The 17311-nt window shown below is 43.1% G+C and overlaps 1 protein-coding gene across 1 annotated transcript in view; it reads left to right on the forward strand.

The window, feature by feature from the left end:
• CAP1 (cyclase associated actin cytoskeleton regulatory protein 1) overlaps window positions 1–17311 on the forward strand; it is a gene marked incomplete in the record, with an annotated part of 596089 nt that overhangs the window by 91670 nt on the left and 487108 nt on the right. Inside the window, 1 exon segment of the mRNA XM_044084805.1 lies at window positions 14043–14120. Within this exon segment, the coding sequence (XP_043940740.1) occupies window positions 14043–14120 (78 nt within the window).

The following is a 17311-nucleotide window of genomic DNA, read 5'->3' on the forward strand; positions in this document are numbered from 1 at the left end:
GTGTTCTGAAGACTGGAGTTTTCAGTTGAAAAGCGCTTAACCAGTGTATTCACTCTGTGTGGCAATAAAAAGTTTTCATTCATCCTTGTGTACGAGCGGAATATTAACACTGAGAAGGATGGGGATACTGGAATGTTGTGCTAAATGTGATGTGGATGTTCTGTTAGCAGATGTAGGACTGCAAACAGAAAAATGGAATTGAACATTGTCCTGGAGTGGCAGTGTTATGTTAAAAAAAAAAAAAAAAAAAAAAAAAAAAAATGGCAGTATATAAGTAAGTGAAAATACTATAACGCTGGTAAAGATGGAGTTGTGAATATTAAGTGGAAAATGTCTGATTATGGCTTATGCATATAACTAGCGAGGAAAGTGTTTAAATATTTCACTGTGGTGGTTATCATAAATTCTAATACGGGGGATTTTAATTGCGATTTAAGGGAAAAATGTAAAAGGGAAAGATAAAATAGAGAAAGTGATAAAATAGTTGTGTGGAATGAAAGTTGGTGAACTTGAAGGGCACTTGGATCTGAAATTGATTTTGTATAATTGGAAGACTTGTGGGTAGCAGGTGGTGATGCAGTTCTGACAAGTTTTTCAGTCCATTTGTCAGTATGGATGGATGTGATGGAAGGATGTATATTTAAACTAGGAAAGGGAATACAAAGAATAAATGAGAAATTATGGGATGAAATTGGAGAGTGGGAAGATTGCAGTTATGCAAGGATTGTATAACCTAAAGGACTTCTTAAATTCAGTCCATTCGTACCAATTTTTATAGAAGTATAAAGTGTGTTTTTTTTGTTTTTTTTTTTCTCAAATGGTAAGAAAGGAAGAGAAAGTGAAGTATTGGGGAAAATGTATAGAAATGTATTAGAGAATAACACAAGTTAGTATTGTGATATGGAAAAAATACATAAAATCAAGAAAAAAATAAGGCATTACTTTTCAGGCAAAGATATTTACAAGGGATTGGGAGGAATTTTATACATATTTGGGTAAAACAAAGATTAGTATGAGCAAAATGAAGAAAAATGTAAGGGGTAAAAAGAACTGGGACTAGAAAGTCATAATTATTCTAGTTTGTGCCAACATCAAACATATGACCAGCAGTCATAGGTTCGCTGACGACAAAAGCGGATGACGCAAGGAAGAAGCTGAACATTCTCTGTATCCAGGACACAAGATGGAAGAGGCAGTACAGCAAAGCCACTTGGCTTGGAATCCAGAATAGTCTTTTCGGGAAGGACAGACTAAGTGGTGTGGGGTGAGACAGAAGACTTTGAGGTATGTCTTCACGATTAGTGACACGTATGTCAGACTACAGTGTAAGGGTAGGACACTGTTCATAATGTCAGTCGTTGCCCCACAGTGGGGTTTTGATAGTGAGGGAAAGATTGCATTTAGGCAGCAGTTGCAGGACCCACTAGATAAAGCAGAACGACGCAAGTGTTTGATAATGGAGGACCTGAATAAACATATTTGCGCACACAAAACATGATATGAGGACTTTGTTCCACATGGATGGGGCAAAAAAGAATAAAGGAGAGGCCATGGCAAACTTCTGTTTGGAACATGGCTTGACGGTGGCCAATGTGGTAAAGGTGGGTGGTTGTCGCAAGATCGTGTTCAACTTGCAACTCTGGTAGACTTCCTTTTAGTACGGAAAGGGCACTGGGGGGAAATCTGTGATAGCAGTCATCCCCAGTAAACGTCCATCCATAGCATGAACCACTGGTTGCCACAATCCACTGTAAACAGTGGTCAAGAAGGCTCCAGGGTCACAGACTAGGCTGAAGGCCTGAAATTGACTGGAGAGAACGCAGCAGTTCAAGGAAATTGGGGATCTAGCACCTCGGGAAGAGGAGGAAATAGATGGAGTTGAATGGCAGTGCCTCAAAATGGCACATTTGTGGGCTGCAGAGCAGATGTATGGCTGAGACAGGTATGGAAATGTGGTGCATAAAGAAAGCTGATGGTAGAATGTGAAGTGCAGGAAAAAGTGGGAGATCGAAAAGATTGTCCAGGCTGAGAAGGGATACTGGCTGTCCAACAGGTTAAGAAAGCAGTGCAATAGCAAAGAACAAGGCATTAAAGGTATTGTACTAACTTCTGGAAAGTGACTTGCATATGGGACACATCCGTATCAGGTTGCAGGATAAAGATAGTCCGATTCCCTTTATAAGGAATGCCAGCATCAACCAGCCCACCACTTCACAGGATATCAGACAGATGGAAGGAGTACTTCCAGCAACTTCCTCATGAAGAAAACCTTGCAGAACCTGTACTGCCCCAGACACAGCCTGCAGTGAAATAGCACACCATAGAAGTCAGAGCACCAAGGAAACTAAGTCGGTAAACAGAAGGCACATGAGATCATCAGAGGTCAAGATGTTGAGTTAGAGGAGGAAAGTCTCCAGAGGGTACTCATAGCAGTATAGAGAGGTGTCCCAGATTAATGGAGAATACTACCACCATTATACAAGAAGAAATGGGGCATTCTCAACTGCAAGCAGTTTTGAGGTATCAAACCCTGTTATACTGCATGAAAAGTTCTGGAGAAGGGCGATTTTTGATGAACTGATACTTGTAGTAGAAAGTAAGATAAGAAATTAACACTCTGGATTCATGTAACTTGTAACATTCTGGTATCATGATGCAGCACAACCAACCCAATGTTTGTTGAGACAGCTGAGAAGCTAAAGAGAAGAGTCCTAGACTTTAAGGCATGTGTCGAAGTTCCTAAGAAGGCTGATTTGGGCATTACTGTAATCGTTTGAAAGTCCATGAAACATCATACATAGCCTGCACTAATTCTTCCAAAGACTCAATGACACAAGTATGAATAGTGTTTGGATCCTAGAGGGGTTCTCAGTGGGGATGGGGAATGCATCAGGATTCTTCTCTGAGCTCACTGCTGTTTGTGCTGGTGATGGTCTTATCCAACCTCTTAGCTAATGTAGTAAGAGAAAACTAGGGCATCCAGCAAAGAAGGATGGATTGTATGAGAGGAGTCTTGCAACTGTTGATGCAATGCCACAATGTCATGTAGAAAATGGGGGAGGGGGTTGATTTTAGCCAGTGCATCATTCCCTTCTTTCTCTTGCCAAGTGCCCTCCAGAGCCATTAAGAGGTCATTTGATGCCCTGTGTGGTTCCCCAAACTGGCAACCCCATCAACTCAGAGCAAAAATAGATTCCTTCCTACTGTATCAAGCTGCTTGTTACATTTGTAGGAAGCAGCTTGCTAGACTTACTAACACAGCTCCTTGAGTTTCTTGTTGAAATGTTAGCAGTGCCAACACCTAAAAAAAATAAATAAAATGCAGAAGTGTGAATCGCATTAGTCAAACATTTTTGTGGGAGGAGGCAAGCCCACCACATTTGCGAACACTTAATATAATACATTTCTGAGCAATGGCCACTTCAGACTTAGTGTATGCAAGTCCTTGTTTTGGTCATTCAGTTTCCATAGTTTGGGTCTCGCTCATGTGGGTCGCCACTTTATAAATGGTCATCACTCGCAGCCTGGACAGTATTTGCTCAAAGGACAAAACCACCACCATAACGGGTACAAGTATGCAAAATCTGAAGGTAATGCTACTCTATGCTAGAAGTCTAAACCTCAAAATGCACTCTCACGAGGCACTCCTAAAAATGGAGAACATAGACGTCTGCAGTAACTGAGACCTGGTTCAAGGCTCCAGAGAGCACCCCTGCAATACCAGGCTGTAACTCTTAACACACTTTCGGCCACCAAACCAGGACTGAAACACTAAAGGTGGAGGAGTGCCCATATTCACAAAGGATATTCACACTTCCAGGCTAGTTGCCCAACACAGTACATCCGAAATGCTCCTGGTGCAAAATTATAGCTTGCTACAGATCCCCCACCATGTCCAAAAATTCTCGCCACACCTACACCTGGAAAATATTAAGATACAACCAAACACCCTAATAGTGGATGATTTCAACTACCCTGCCATTAACTGGGAAAACTACTCGTGTACCAACACCTTTGCCCAACGGTTCTTGGAATTCATATATTCCAGCACCCTGGATCAACTAATCCATAGTCCCACTAGGGGCTCCAATATCCTGGACCTGGTCATTACCAACATGGGAAATCTATGCCCCACCAGTGATCCCCTCCTCCTTGGTTAGGTCTGACCATAAGCTAATCACCTTTGATATCCACCCCCCAGTAAGGAAACCTCTAAAAATTCATGCTACTCAAGTCGGAAGTGACAAACTTCGACACCCATGCAGACAGGAACTGAAAGTTCGACTGAATCCTGCACTGTAGGAGCACATCCACTCGTGCATGACTCGTGCCATCCCAAACAGAACAAAGACGCGCTCCTCCAAAAAAAGCGAATCTGGGAGTCCCCTGTCATAAACTATACAGCAGAAGGAAGAAACTGTTGCAGGAAAGAGGAAAATCCCAGGATGCAAAAAAAACACCCTTGCCAGCCTCAGAAGCTGAGATCCCTCAAAATCCTACAAAGCTAGTTACGAAAATAAAATTGCCAAAGATTCCAGACAACCACAAGGCATTCTATAGTTAAGTCAAGCATTTAAATGGCAATGCTCAGATCTGCTGTGCACTACAACAGAATGGCATTAAATATACTGATCCCAAGGACATTGCCAATATCCTGGCAGATCGATTCAGTGCCAACTTCACGCCCTAAAGGGCCCATCTCCATACCAAAAGATTGCCAAATTCCAGTAATCACAGCCACACAGGTAAAAACGCACTCTCCAAAGCTAAGAATGCAGCATCTATGGGACTAGGCGACATCCAGGGCTATGTACTACATGAACTAGAAAAATGAACTGTCACCTCACCTAAGTGTCATGTTTAATCATAGCCTCTCCTCAGGCTTTGTGCCCACTGAGTGGTGCACAGCTATAGTTGTTCCACGCCACAAGTGGGGATCCACCTTGGATCCTGGGACGTGTCTCATCAGTCTGACTAGTCTGATCTGCAAGGCTATGGAACACATTGTCATGGAACTTATAAACAAAGACATTGGCAATCTTCCAACACTGGACCCCACCCAGGTTGGGTTCGTGAAGAGCCGTTCGTGTCTCCTGAACCTGATTGACGACTTATCGGTCTCCAGAGCTGTGGACGAGGATAAGGCGGTCCACACAGCCTATCTGGACCTCGCCAAGGCCTTCGACACCATCCCCCACTCTGGAATCATGGATAAACATACTAAACTGGGCATAAATCCCTACATCACTCAATGGGCTGCCAACTGGCTTGCTAACGGAACCCGCACTGTAAAAGTAGCAGGCTCCAAATCCAGAAATCCAGCTCCAGACAAGTGGAGTACCTCTGGGTTCAGTCCTGGGGCTGCACTTGTTTGGCATCTTACTTCTCTAAAGTACAGGCCAACACTAAGTGACTCTGGCTAACAAAGTTCGCAGATGACTGCAAACTGGGAGCCATTATCGACCCCCCAAATGATGTGGATATTCTACAAAAGGGCCTTACAGAAACAGATGCTTGGTGCCAGAGCTGTGGGCTCAAGCTTGATGCCAAGCAGTGTATAGTTATCCCCTTTGGGGAAAAAACATGTACCCCTGAATTACCACATAGGTGGCAGTACACTAAACACAAAGTGTGATAAGAGACTTAGGAACACAGGTGGACAGTGGTCTCACCTTCAGTAACCACATCGCCACAACAGTCAGGAAATCCTATGTGGCACACCTCGTCACTAAGGACTTTTCATCCAGAAAGTCATTGACCCACTGTACTCGTCCCTCATTAGACACACAGGAGTACAACGCCCTGTTTGGTATGTACCTCAAGACATCTGCAACAACTGGAAAGGCCACGGAAACCTCCAAGTTACAGGCCTAAAGCTGATGTCCTATGCTGACAGACTAAAAAAAACCTCCAACTATACTCTCACATATCTTCTACTCTGAGGCAATCTCTGCTTAACATACAAGGCCATGTCAAACCCAGAGCTGTTGGACATGCTACCCTTAAAGAAATCCCAATCCCTCAGAGCCACACACTGCAGGGACCTAAACCTTATCACAATGAACAAAACCTGCTGGAGGGTTAGGTTCCTGACCCAGAGACTCCCCATGCTCTGGAATAGACTGCCCATACATGTCAAGCAGAGCGCCTCCTTGGCCCTCTTCAAAAGGAACCTTGACGATAGGATGGGAGAGAGGAAATTTACCCCCCCCCCCCGGGATCACATCAGTCGCCCTGCTAGATGGAGTCCAGGGAAGTAAATATTGTGGTAAGAAATAGCCAGGGAATTGTTATGGCTAGGCTTGTATAGGCCCTAGGGCCGATGGCCTAGTACTAACCTGTTTAAGAAGCCAGTCTCCTCATTGCTTCATAAATCTGTGCCAGTAGTGTAGGCCTGCACAACTGGCCCCTACCAGTCTCACCCCCTAACAGTTTGCATCTGGTGCAGCTTCCCCATTGCACAGCCCAAGTTATGAATCTTGTGTCCTGCCATGTAAGAACCTCGTAACGAGTGATCAAGGTTTTCCCAAACCAGGAATGGTTAGGATATTCTATGTTCTATTTAGATTCCAATACCACTCAGGCCAGTGTCAGGTGTAAACCCAAGTACATTCAGTCTATAATGGACGTTGTGATTTATTTGTGGCGCAGTTATTCTGTGCTTTTCTAGAGGAGATTAGACACAGTTTACCTTTCAAAACACTTATCCCACCACTTAAAAACACTGGTAAGGAGTCCAGGTGGTACTTAATTTTCCAGTTGGGATACATTGGTTCTAGATTCTAACTGATTATAGCTATATATCCCCATTGTGTTACAAAACCACATGCTCATATAATAGCATCCTATCAGAAGCTGCTGGAACCGTGCATCTTCACATACCTAAATGATTGGCTTCGTCAGTAGGAGATTGTGTGTGTGTGTGTGTGTGTGTGTGTGTGTGTGTGTGTGTGTGTGTGTGTGTGTGTACGCGCGCGCCCCCATTCCCTGCATATTGCGGTGAATGTTGCAAAATCTCATTAGGCATTTGTCTTTGATCCTGATCTACGTAGAGCAAGTTAAATAGGCATCCTCTGTGCCTTCCCCAGGACATGATAATCTAACTTGTACTGTCAAAGAATGTTGCATCCAACAAAGATTTAGCAGATTTACTAGGTTTACCTCAATACCCTAGGCCCTGTGGCAGTGTCTAGTGTGCTGTTGCCTTGTGCAAAATTCTACTCAAGAATTGCTTTGGGTGCAGTGGTCAGCAAGCATGGACCCCATGTTCTTCGTCTTCCATTGCTGCAGTCCTGACTATTGGGTATAGCGCATGACCGACGCCATATCCTCAGTCTTTTTGCCGCATGGTCCGATGCAGAAGCAGTTTAGTGCAGGTTGGCGTTCTGAAATATTTCAAACAGAGTTGGCAACATTTTGGTTTTTCTTGCCTCAGTATTTTACGGATGTCAGAAAAAGTGAATAACTGTATTTCTTGTGGGAAACCGATACCTCATAGGGATTATCATACCTTGTGTATACCTTGTTTAGGGCCTGACTTGTGCTAGGTTTAACAAACGCACTATTAAGAGGAGGTTAGACTGTGCCAGGTTAGTGTTTGGGAAGCAATTATAAAATGCCGCCGGATGCTCAAGAAGCGCAAGGATAAAACAGTGAAGCCTAGGGTTGATGAACCGCAGTCCCTCAGTGGAGCCGAGGTTTTGCCAGGAGTTTCCATGGAGTCCCAGGCTGAAACTATACTATTACAGGATGTGCCCTCTCAGGAGGTAGGCCAGGCTGAGGGAGGTGACTGTTCTTCCCTCTCTTCCCAAGGTAGTTAGAGCCTCCTTCTCCTAGCATAAGAAACATATGCTTAAAATGGCAGAATTCTTGTTTTACCCCAGCATAGGCCTTTAGCTATTCCTCCTGTGTTGAATGTGGTGGAAGATGTTTTGCAGAGGCTTCCCTGAACCCTGACTCTTTGCCTCCTGCTCCTGTTAAGCCTGATAGGTATTATAGGGCTCATAAGTATTTGTTTAAGAGTCCTAGGGCGGACCCAGAAACAATTTCTCAAGGGCCTAAAGGTGTTAAGGCTTCTGTGGTTAAAAATCCTGTTCCCACTGATAGAGGCAAGGGCTTTTCTACTCTAGCCATGAGAGCATTGAATTGTCAGTTTCACATGCTAAAATATCAGAATTATCTCCTTTCACAATTGAAATCTAAGGTGGATGGTTTGGCGGAAGGTATTGAGTGTAAAGAATTGCTGGATTTGGTGCATTCTTTGCAATGTGGTTTTGATGCTGTACAGGCCTCCTCGAGGGTGGCTGCTACCAGTTCATGCCTGGTTGAAGGATCAGAATTTAGCTGAGCATGTTAAGACAAGGATTTTGGATGCTCCTTTACAGTCTGATGTGTTGTTTGGACCTTTTAAAGAAAATGGAGGACAAAGCTAAGTCTATGCAAACTGTTAAAGATTTTGGTGCAGCCACCAAAGTTTAGTAGAAATTGGCCTGCTAAGGGGTGGACATATCCTGCTTATGATTCCTTCACCTGCTCAGACTTCTGGTGAGGGCAGGCTTTGGGAGGAAGACTGTCTCTTTTCAAAGAAAATTGGGATTTAATTACTCAAGACAAATGGGTGCTGGATATCATTCACCACGGTTACAGATTTTATTTCCATACAATGCCCCTTTCAAAGGCATGCCCTCCTCCACAAAGAAAAGAGGCTCACAAGCAAGTTTCTCAGTTACTTCAGATAGGGGCCATTCAGCCAGTCCTGTATCAGAAAGGGGCCTAGGATTTTATTCTCGCCTGTTCCTTGTACCAAACACGTGGAGACCAATTTTGGATTTATCTCGGACATTCCCAAGTTCAAGATGTTGACGTTACAACAGCTTTGATCACTGGATGGTAACTTTAGATCTCAAGGAAGCTTACCTTCATGTGCCTATAAGGCTAAATTCTCATTATCAGTTCTCTGCATTGCCCTTTGGCTTATCTACTGTGCCCAGAGTATTCACAAAGGTTCTGGCTCCAGTGATAGCTTACTTCAGGCTTCAAGGAATTCAAATCTATCCTTGATTCTGGCTCAAGAAAAGGAAGACCTTCTACAGCATCTGGACTATGTTATAGCAGTGCTAAGATGCCTAGGGTATTCTGTGAACGAAATAAAGTCCAGGCTAGTACCCTCTCAGGACATGTGCTTTCTGGGTGTGAGACAGAATACAGCAGCCCAGATGGCCGTCTGTCACTTTACTTCCATCAACTATCTCATCAGTCATCAACATGAAGGAGATGTTACTGTACTTTCTGTCAACTCTGTCTCCAGGATTTGCAAGATGCATCCTCAGATCATCTAATGAAGGTAATGCATCTTGGGCAGTAAAATGAGGCAGATGATCCATGGTATGGGTCATAAGTAAGTACTAGGCATGTGGGAAAGAAGGCATTTAGTGAGCTTCGCACCATTCTAAATTGCCCCAAAGCACTTTCTAGTTGAGTGACTTGCTCAAATTCCCACAGCAGGTAGATGAACACTGAGGAAATGAAGCTCTTTACTAAGAAAGTAGGTTAACTGCTCATAGCCTTGATCAATTATGCAAACTGCCAGGGTGTTGTCTCAAGTCCTCTGTCAGTGGCCATATTTGAGCAGTTATCACTTTGTTTTTTCAGGACTCTCAACTCTCTGTGAGCATGAGGTGATTGCCATACATTAAAACAGAATGGCAATTGTTGGGTAAGCAACAAAGAAGGAACCTGATCTCTAGCCCCTATGCTGAAGAGTTATGGGAGTTGTACAATTAACCATTCAGTCCTGCCATTTTTAATCATTAACTTCATCCAGATTTAGTGATCACCTAATGCTTTTGAATGGTCCTGTTCATTTGCTTGGATGAAGTAAACTATATTGCAACCATTCTTTAATGGTGAGTGCAAGAGAGGTCATGAATTCCTTCTCTGGGAGATCGGTATAAATGTTCTAGCACACAAATGGCCTCCTGGACTTTGCTTTCCCATACCAAGCAAAGACTCCAGGAAGGTAGTCCTTCCCATAGCCCCTTTTTTACTTGATTTGATTCAGATTCCTGCTTATTCTTTATCTCCTCCTTGCATCTTCATCTCTAGCAGAACTCTTCTGTCCTACCTTTCTGGCAAACCTCGTTCTTGCATTCACTTGGTCATACTTGTGGCTTGGCTTCCCAGTTCCTGTAAATGCTAATCTAAACCTTTCCAGCAAAACGGTGGAGATTTTTCCTTCCCAAAAGTGTCCTAAGAAAACTTAAGACAAATGGATTCACTTGCATGTCTGGTTTTCTCAAATTTGACCAAGTCTGCTATCCTCTAGTTTGGATGACCTATTAGATCTTTGGTAAGAGGCATAACTGAAATCAGAATCTGTCATTCTTTTCTAGCTTTCTATCAGAGCTAAACTTCATCCTTTGCATCTCTGAAGATGTGAAAGGTCTCTTTGAAGGAACTGTTCTCGGGGCACCATTTAAGTTCCTGTTCCACCATGTGACTTTTTTTGAAGACCCTTCTCTTTTTGGGCAAGTCTGCAAATGAAGATAGTTCAAAGTGTCTGTCCTGGAAGTTTTCTTTGGTAACTGAGCTCTTTCAAGAGGATTCGGCCTCCATGCTCTTTTAGTAAAAGAACCTTGTTTTTAATCTTACTCTTACTTAGTAACATAGTCCGAGGGAAAAGAATATTTGTTCAGAGGAAAAGAGTATTTGTACAGACAACTCTGATCTTTAATAAAACAATGTCAGTACTCTGTGCCGACTGTTTCCTTTGCCAGAAATCCTGCAAGATAGAATGACTCTTCAGTATATGGTTTTACTTCTGGCATTATGTTCAGTGTACAGTGGATATAAAAAGTGTACACACCCCTGTTAATGCCAGATTTTTTTTTGTGATGTTTGAGACCACAATAAATCATTTCAAAACTTTTCCCCACCTTTAATGTGGCCTATAACCCGTACAATTCAATTGAAAAACTGTTGGGGGGGGGGGGAAATAAAAAAACGTACAATAAGCTGGTTGCATAAGTGTGCACACCCTTAAACTAATACTTTGTTGAAGCACCTTTTGATTTCATTACAGCATTTTATCTTCTTGGGTACACACCTGCCATCAGTTAGAGACAGATGAACCCCAAATAAAATTCAGCTGTCCTGGTACGATTTTCCTGACATTTACTCAGTTGCCTGCTACAGCAAAAGCCATGGTTTGCAGAGAGCTTACAAAGCATCAAAGGGATCACATTGTTAAGAAGTGTCAGGAGAATTCTCGGCATTGGGTATGCCATGGAACCCAGTGAAGGCAGTCGTCAAAAAGTAGAGAAAATATGGGACAACAGTGACGTAAAGAACCGGATATCTCTCCACAATTGATGAAAAGATGAGACGAAAACTGGTCAGGGAAGCTGCCAAGAGACCTGCAGCAACACTGAAGGAGCTGCAAGAATTTCTGGCAAGTACTGGTTGTGTACTACATGTGACAGCAATCTCCCATAGTCTCCATATGTCTGAACTATGGGGTAGGGTTGCAAGATGGAAGCCTTTTCTTACACAGAAAAACGTCCAGGCCTGGCTAAAATTTGCAAAATACGTCAAGTCTCCCAAAAGCATGTGAGAAAATGTGTTATGGTCAGAGACCTAGGTTGAACTTCCTGGCCACATTTCCAAAGGGTACATGTGGCACAAACAACACTTCACATCACCAAAAGATCACCATCCCCACAGTGAGGCATGGTGGTGGCAGTGTCATGCTTTGGGGTTGCTTTCCTTCAGCTGGAACTGGGGCTTTAGTCAAGGTGGATGGAATTATGAACAGTTCCAAATACCAGTCACTTGGCCCAAAACCTTCAGTAATCTGCTAGAAAGATGGAAGAGGAATTTCACCTTTCAACACGACAATGACCCCAAGCATACATCCAAATCAACAAAAGAATGGTTTCACCAGAAGAAAATAAAGTTTTTGGAATGGCCCAGCCAGTGCCCAGACCCATGTCTGATGGAAAATCTGTGGGGTGACCTGAAGAGGGCTGTGCACAAGAGATGCCCTCACAATCTGACAGATTTGGAGTGCTTTTGCAAGGAAGAGTGAGCAAATATTGCCAAGTCAAGATGTCATGCTGATAGACTCCTACCCGAGAAGACTGAATGCTGTAATTAAATCAAAAGGTGCTTCCTTAAAATTTAAGGTATGCACACTTGTGCAACCAGCTTATTGTACCATTTTTTATTTTTTCCCCCAACAGATTTTTGTTTAAATATATCACAAAACTGGCATTTTAACAGGGGGTGTACACTTTTTATATCCAATGTATGTGGCAAACTGAAGAGTATTATAAAACCAAAAAAAAATTGGTTCCTTGTGTAACCATTTTGGCCTGGTGCAGTTAATCTTAGCCTAAAAATTGAACATCACATGCAAACATTTTAACACTGGCAAGCTTCCTGAAATATTCTCTCTTCTAAAGTACAAAACTTTAAACATTTTTTCTGTGAATGCAAAGCATAATAAAATAAGGGTAATGTTCATTGTGTACCAAAATTGCGTTTCTTAAAAAGTATGCTACTTTAGGTAGGAATGGTTCATTATGAGCAAACTAATAGAACAGACAACATTGAGCATAAAATAGTGTCCTACAGAGTGCAGTAGAAGTCACTGGTTGGAACATGGTAGAGTAGTGAGTGAAGCAACAGTAGGATGTGGTTTAATGTTTAAGTGAGCTCAGTTAGTGAGGTTAGTTATGTGTTACCTACAGCAGGTAAGTGGGATAGGTTGTTTGCCAAGGTAAACAAACTGGCCCGAAGACCCTTTTCATGTATGGACAAAAAATTACAGTTGCAGGTAAACTGATCATGCAAGCAACTGTATATTACTCCAAGTTGACAGTAGTAACACCATTATAAACATTCAAGTTATATGATTAAATAGCAGGTAATGTCTGTTTAGCAAGAAAATAAACAGCGACATGTAATAAATTTTTAAGAAGAAAGCAAAGTTGCAGATTATGAAAAGGAGAAATATGCAAGTTAGGTAAACAGAGATGGCCTTGTAAACTGCGCACCTGAGAGCAGTACGTAGAGGTGCAAACATCAGCCTGAATGTGTGGGGAGGACTTGTAGAATTACGGAAAATCAGTATGAAATTAATGATTTAATTGTTTCCAAATTATACAGATGAAATTAAGTACTATTTTTAGGATCCAGTGGAAAAGTAAATAGTTACACCATGGCATGTTTTGGAAGGTGACCTGTATTAACATGAATAAGGCATCTGAGGTTAATTTAGAACAGTTGCTGATAACTGATGGAGGAAATACCGTTGTTAGAGGCAAGCAGGTTTAAATGCTATTTATTCAGCTTCAGACCAGCAGGATGATTCTACTTGTACAAGGTTTTTCACAGTAAATATTACCAGTGACCTATTCCAATAGTAGTACTGCCACCTTTTTATGTAATGCATCTTTCTTTAGATCTTTGCAGCAGTTACTTGATTTACCCTTTACCTTTTGCAAGGTACCTAAAGCTGGATATTCCCAAGTTCAGGTTTTCATTTTGGGATGCTGTAATTCCAGGGATGTACCCATGGAAATTTCTGTCCAGTAAGATTACTTCGGACTCCTGCTGTTAAAAAGAGAGGAAATAAAATGTGGTCCTGATTGTGAAGGTTGTGTAGTTTGGGTATCTGTAAATTGAAGGTCCATCTCCAGTGTTCATTTTTATTGCAGCTACTCCAGATTTGTTTCTTCTGTCCCCTGTTTTTGTGCTATCTAAATGCTACTGCAGAACACCTGGAGTGAGGGGGCACCCATGTTTGATCAAAAGGGACAATTTTCAACCCAGTGTGTAAAGGTTCTCTGCAGGCAGTCCTGCTGTTATGGAGGATGAACTTGCTTGGTACCAAACCTATTATGGCAAGTATACAAGTTTTATTTGTGGAGGTGTTCACAGCTGTGACATGAGCTCAGATGGTAATTCAGTTGTATACGAATGGGGCATTGTCGGAACAAAAGAATAGTAAAGTGGAATGATCATTTTTATTTTTTTAATAGGCATCCATGGTTGGTGCAGCTCTTCAGTCGGAAAGAAATATCCTGGTGCTGGCATCAAAGAGTCAGCAGCCCCCTCAGGTGAGTAATGCAGTAACTCTTTGTCTGTTTAACAGAACTGCTGTAATATCTAATCATGTTAAAGTCCACTAACACTTGTAATCTACCAGCTTGGGTAGATAGTGCTTCTGTTACCAGATTTAACTTGTGCAAGGGCTTAAAACATACAAGATGTTCTTCGTGTTTCACTGTTGCAGTCATAACTGTAGGGTGCTCCTGCCGGCAGGCAGCCCGAGGTCGGCCAGAATCCCAAAGTCTGGGTCCGGCGTCGGCTGTACAAGCTAGTACCCTGACGTCAGTACGCTTTGGTACATAGCCCTCAGCCGACGCCATCTTCTCCAGTCTTTCTTGCCGTGCGGTGGAAAGCAGCTCGCAAGTCGTTGGTTGGCGATTTACGAACAGCGTATTTTGTTGTTGTCGGTCCGAAGTTCTTACTTCTCTTCTCAAAGCTAAGTACCCCATTGGGGAATCTTTTTCTTGTTCCTCCGATGTCAGAAAAAGTTAATTGTATAGCGTGTGGGAAATGAATACCTCATAAAGATTTCCACTCTTACTGTCTACCTTGCTTATGCCCTGACCACAACGTTTCTTGTCTGTTCTGTGCCAGGTTCAACTCTCGTACTATCAAGCGCAGGTACGATTGGGCTTTAAATTATTTTGGCAGACGCTTCAATTATAGAATGTCGTCGGACACTACCGGAGTTCAAAAGAAGCGCAAAGACAGACAGGCCTCCGAGGTCCAAACAGGACTCGTTGCAGCTGGAGCCAGCGTCCGGTTCGGCTGTCGTCAGTGAGGCGCTTTTGCAGCCCCCGTCGTCCGCCACTTCTGAACCGATGGCCGATACGGACTCCCATGGGGAGCCATCAAGGCCCACTATTTTAACTGCTGCAGGACCTTCGGACGTCGCTCCTTCAGATGGGTCCGGAACCGCTGTGCAGGTACCGGCTTCTGAGGGGGTTTTCAGGCCTACTCACATCACCATTTCAAAGACAAAGACTCCTGTTAAGTCTAAAGCTCCTGTTCAAGCTGCTTCTGAATCCACTCCCAAGACACAAAAGCAATTAAAGATGGCTGAAGATTTGCTTACAATGATTAGGGGTTCTCACCCCCCTCCTGAGAAAAGGCCTCGACATGATGTTACTCTGGATTCCTCTGACCAGGCTTCTGTATCTTCTGTTTCTTCCTCAGATCAGGACTATTCCTTTCCCCCTTATGAGATTCCTTTCCCCCTTATGAGGATTCGGATGCTGAGGACTCTTTACCCTCGGCCTCTCCGCCTGAGGATTTCTCTTTTGGGGAAACCTTGCATGAGATGAGGGAACATTTTCATTGGGAAGGACAGGAGTATTCTGCTTCCAAGAAGAGGCTTAGGGAATTTCTTCTTCTTCCCCAGCATAGGCCTTTAGCTATCCCTCCTGTTTTGGACATTGTAGACGATGCCCTTTCTGAGGCTAATCTGAATCCTGATTCCATGCCTCCTGCTCCTTCTAAGCCTGATAGATTTTATAGGGTTCCTGACTCATTTATTTTTATTTAAAAACCCTTCTGTGGATCCTGAAACTATTTCTCAGGGCTCTAAGGCTGCTAAGGTTGCTACTTCTAAAAATCCTATTCCCCTCTGAGAAGGATTCTCGTGCTTTAGACAGGTGGGGAAAAAAGGTGTATACTTCTGCTACCCTGTCTGTAAGGGCTTTAAATTGCCAGTTTCATATGTTTAAGTATCAGCAATTTCTATTGTCTGTTTTAAAGCAAAAGCTTGCTTCCCTTCCTGCTTGTGCAGAGGATAAGGAACTTCAGGATGTTTTGCATGCTACTGAACAAGTGAACAAGCATAGTTTACATTGTGGTTTTGATGCTTTGGATGCTTCTTGCAGGGCTGCAGCCTCTGGTACTGTTATCAGGAGACATGCCTGGCTTCGTGAACAAAGTTTACCTGAACAGGTTAAGGCTAAGTTATTAGATGCCCCTGTTCAACATGATGTTCTTTTTGGATCCAAGGCTGAGGAAGTTATTAAAAAGATGGAAGAAAAGGCAAAGTCTATGCAGACTGTAAAAGATTTCTTGCAAGTTCAGACTCCTAGATTTTCCAGGAATTGGCCCTCTAAAAATTGGTCCTTTCCCACGTCTGACAGGCCTCAAAGGGGAAGATATAGGCGCTCCAGATGTCGTGGTCAAGGTCAGGCCTCTTGCAGATCTAGACAATGGACTGCTTCTTCACCTAGAAGGGGAGAAGACAGATCCCAATCTCAAAGAAAGCAAGCTCAATGACTTTCTCGGTTGGGCTACAGGACCCCTTCACCTGGATGCCCCTCTCGGAGGAAAACTGTCTCTTTTTTACAGAAATTGGACTCGTATTACCCAGGACAGATGGGTATTGGACGTGATGTTAAAAGGTTACAAATTCCATTTTCACACTTTGCCAGGGGCTCACGGTTGGCCAGATCTGCCAAAACATCAATGGTCAGAGGCCTTAATTCAAGTGGATGCTCTTCTGGCCATGAGAGCCATAGAGCCTGTTCCATTCTTGGAGATGGGAAAAGGTTTTTATTCAAGACTGTTTCTAGTTCCCAGAAAACAAAACTCATGGAGACCTATTCTGGACCTTTCTGTGTTAAACACCTTTTTGGAAATTCCAAAATTCAGGATGCTTAGTCTACAGCAACTACTTCCAATGCTCTCTCAGGACGCCTGGATGGTGACATTGGACTTAAAGGAAGCCTATTTACATATTCCCATCAGGCAAGATCGCAGGAAATTCCTCAGGTTCAAGGCAGGTTCGAGGCACTTTCAATTCTCTGTACTGCCCTTTGGTTTATCTACTGCGCCCAGAGTCTTTACCAAGTGCCTGGCACCAGTAGTGGCTTACTGCAGACTTCAGGGGATCCAGATTCGTCCCTATTTGGACGACTGCCTTATTCAGGCAGACAGCAAAGATCTTCTGCTTCAACATCTGGACTTTGTTCATCGTCTTCTCCTCCTACTGGGATTCTCAGTGAACACAAAAAAGTCACATTTGATCCCTTCTCGACAAATGGTATTCTTGGGAGCCCTCTTAAATACAACCTTACAAAGGGCCTTCCTCACTCCAGAAAAACAAACTCCGCTGGTTTCTACTTTCAGCACCTTAGCAACTCTATCTCAGCTCACTGCAAGGAAATTCCTGCAGGCTCTGGGCTACATGGCTTCCTGCATTCTGTTGATTCCAAACGCA

The sequence above is a fragment of the Protopterus annectens genome, chromosome 1.part1 (assembly GCF_019279795.1).
Source record: "Protopterus annectens isolate FY-2018-M chromosome 1.part1, PAN1.0, whole genome shotgun sequence".
Classification (NCBI taxonomy): Eukaryota; Metazoa; Chordata; order Ceratodontiformes; family Protopteridae; genus Protopterus; species Protopterus annectens.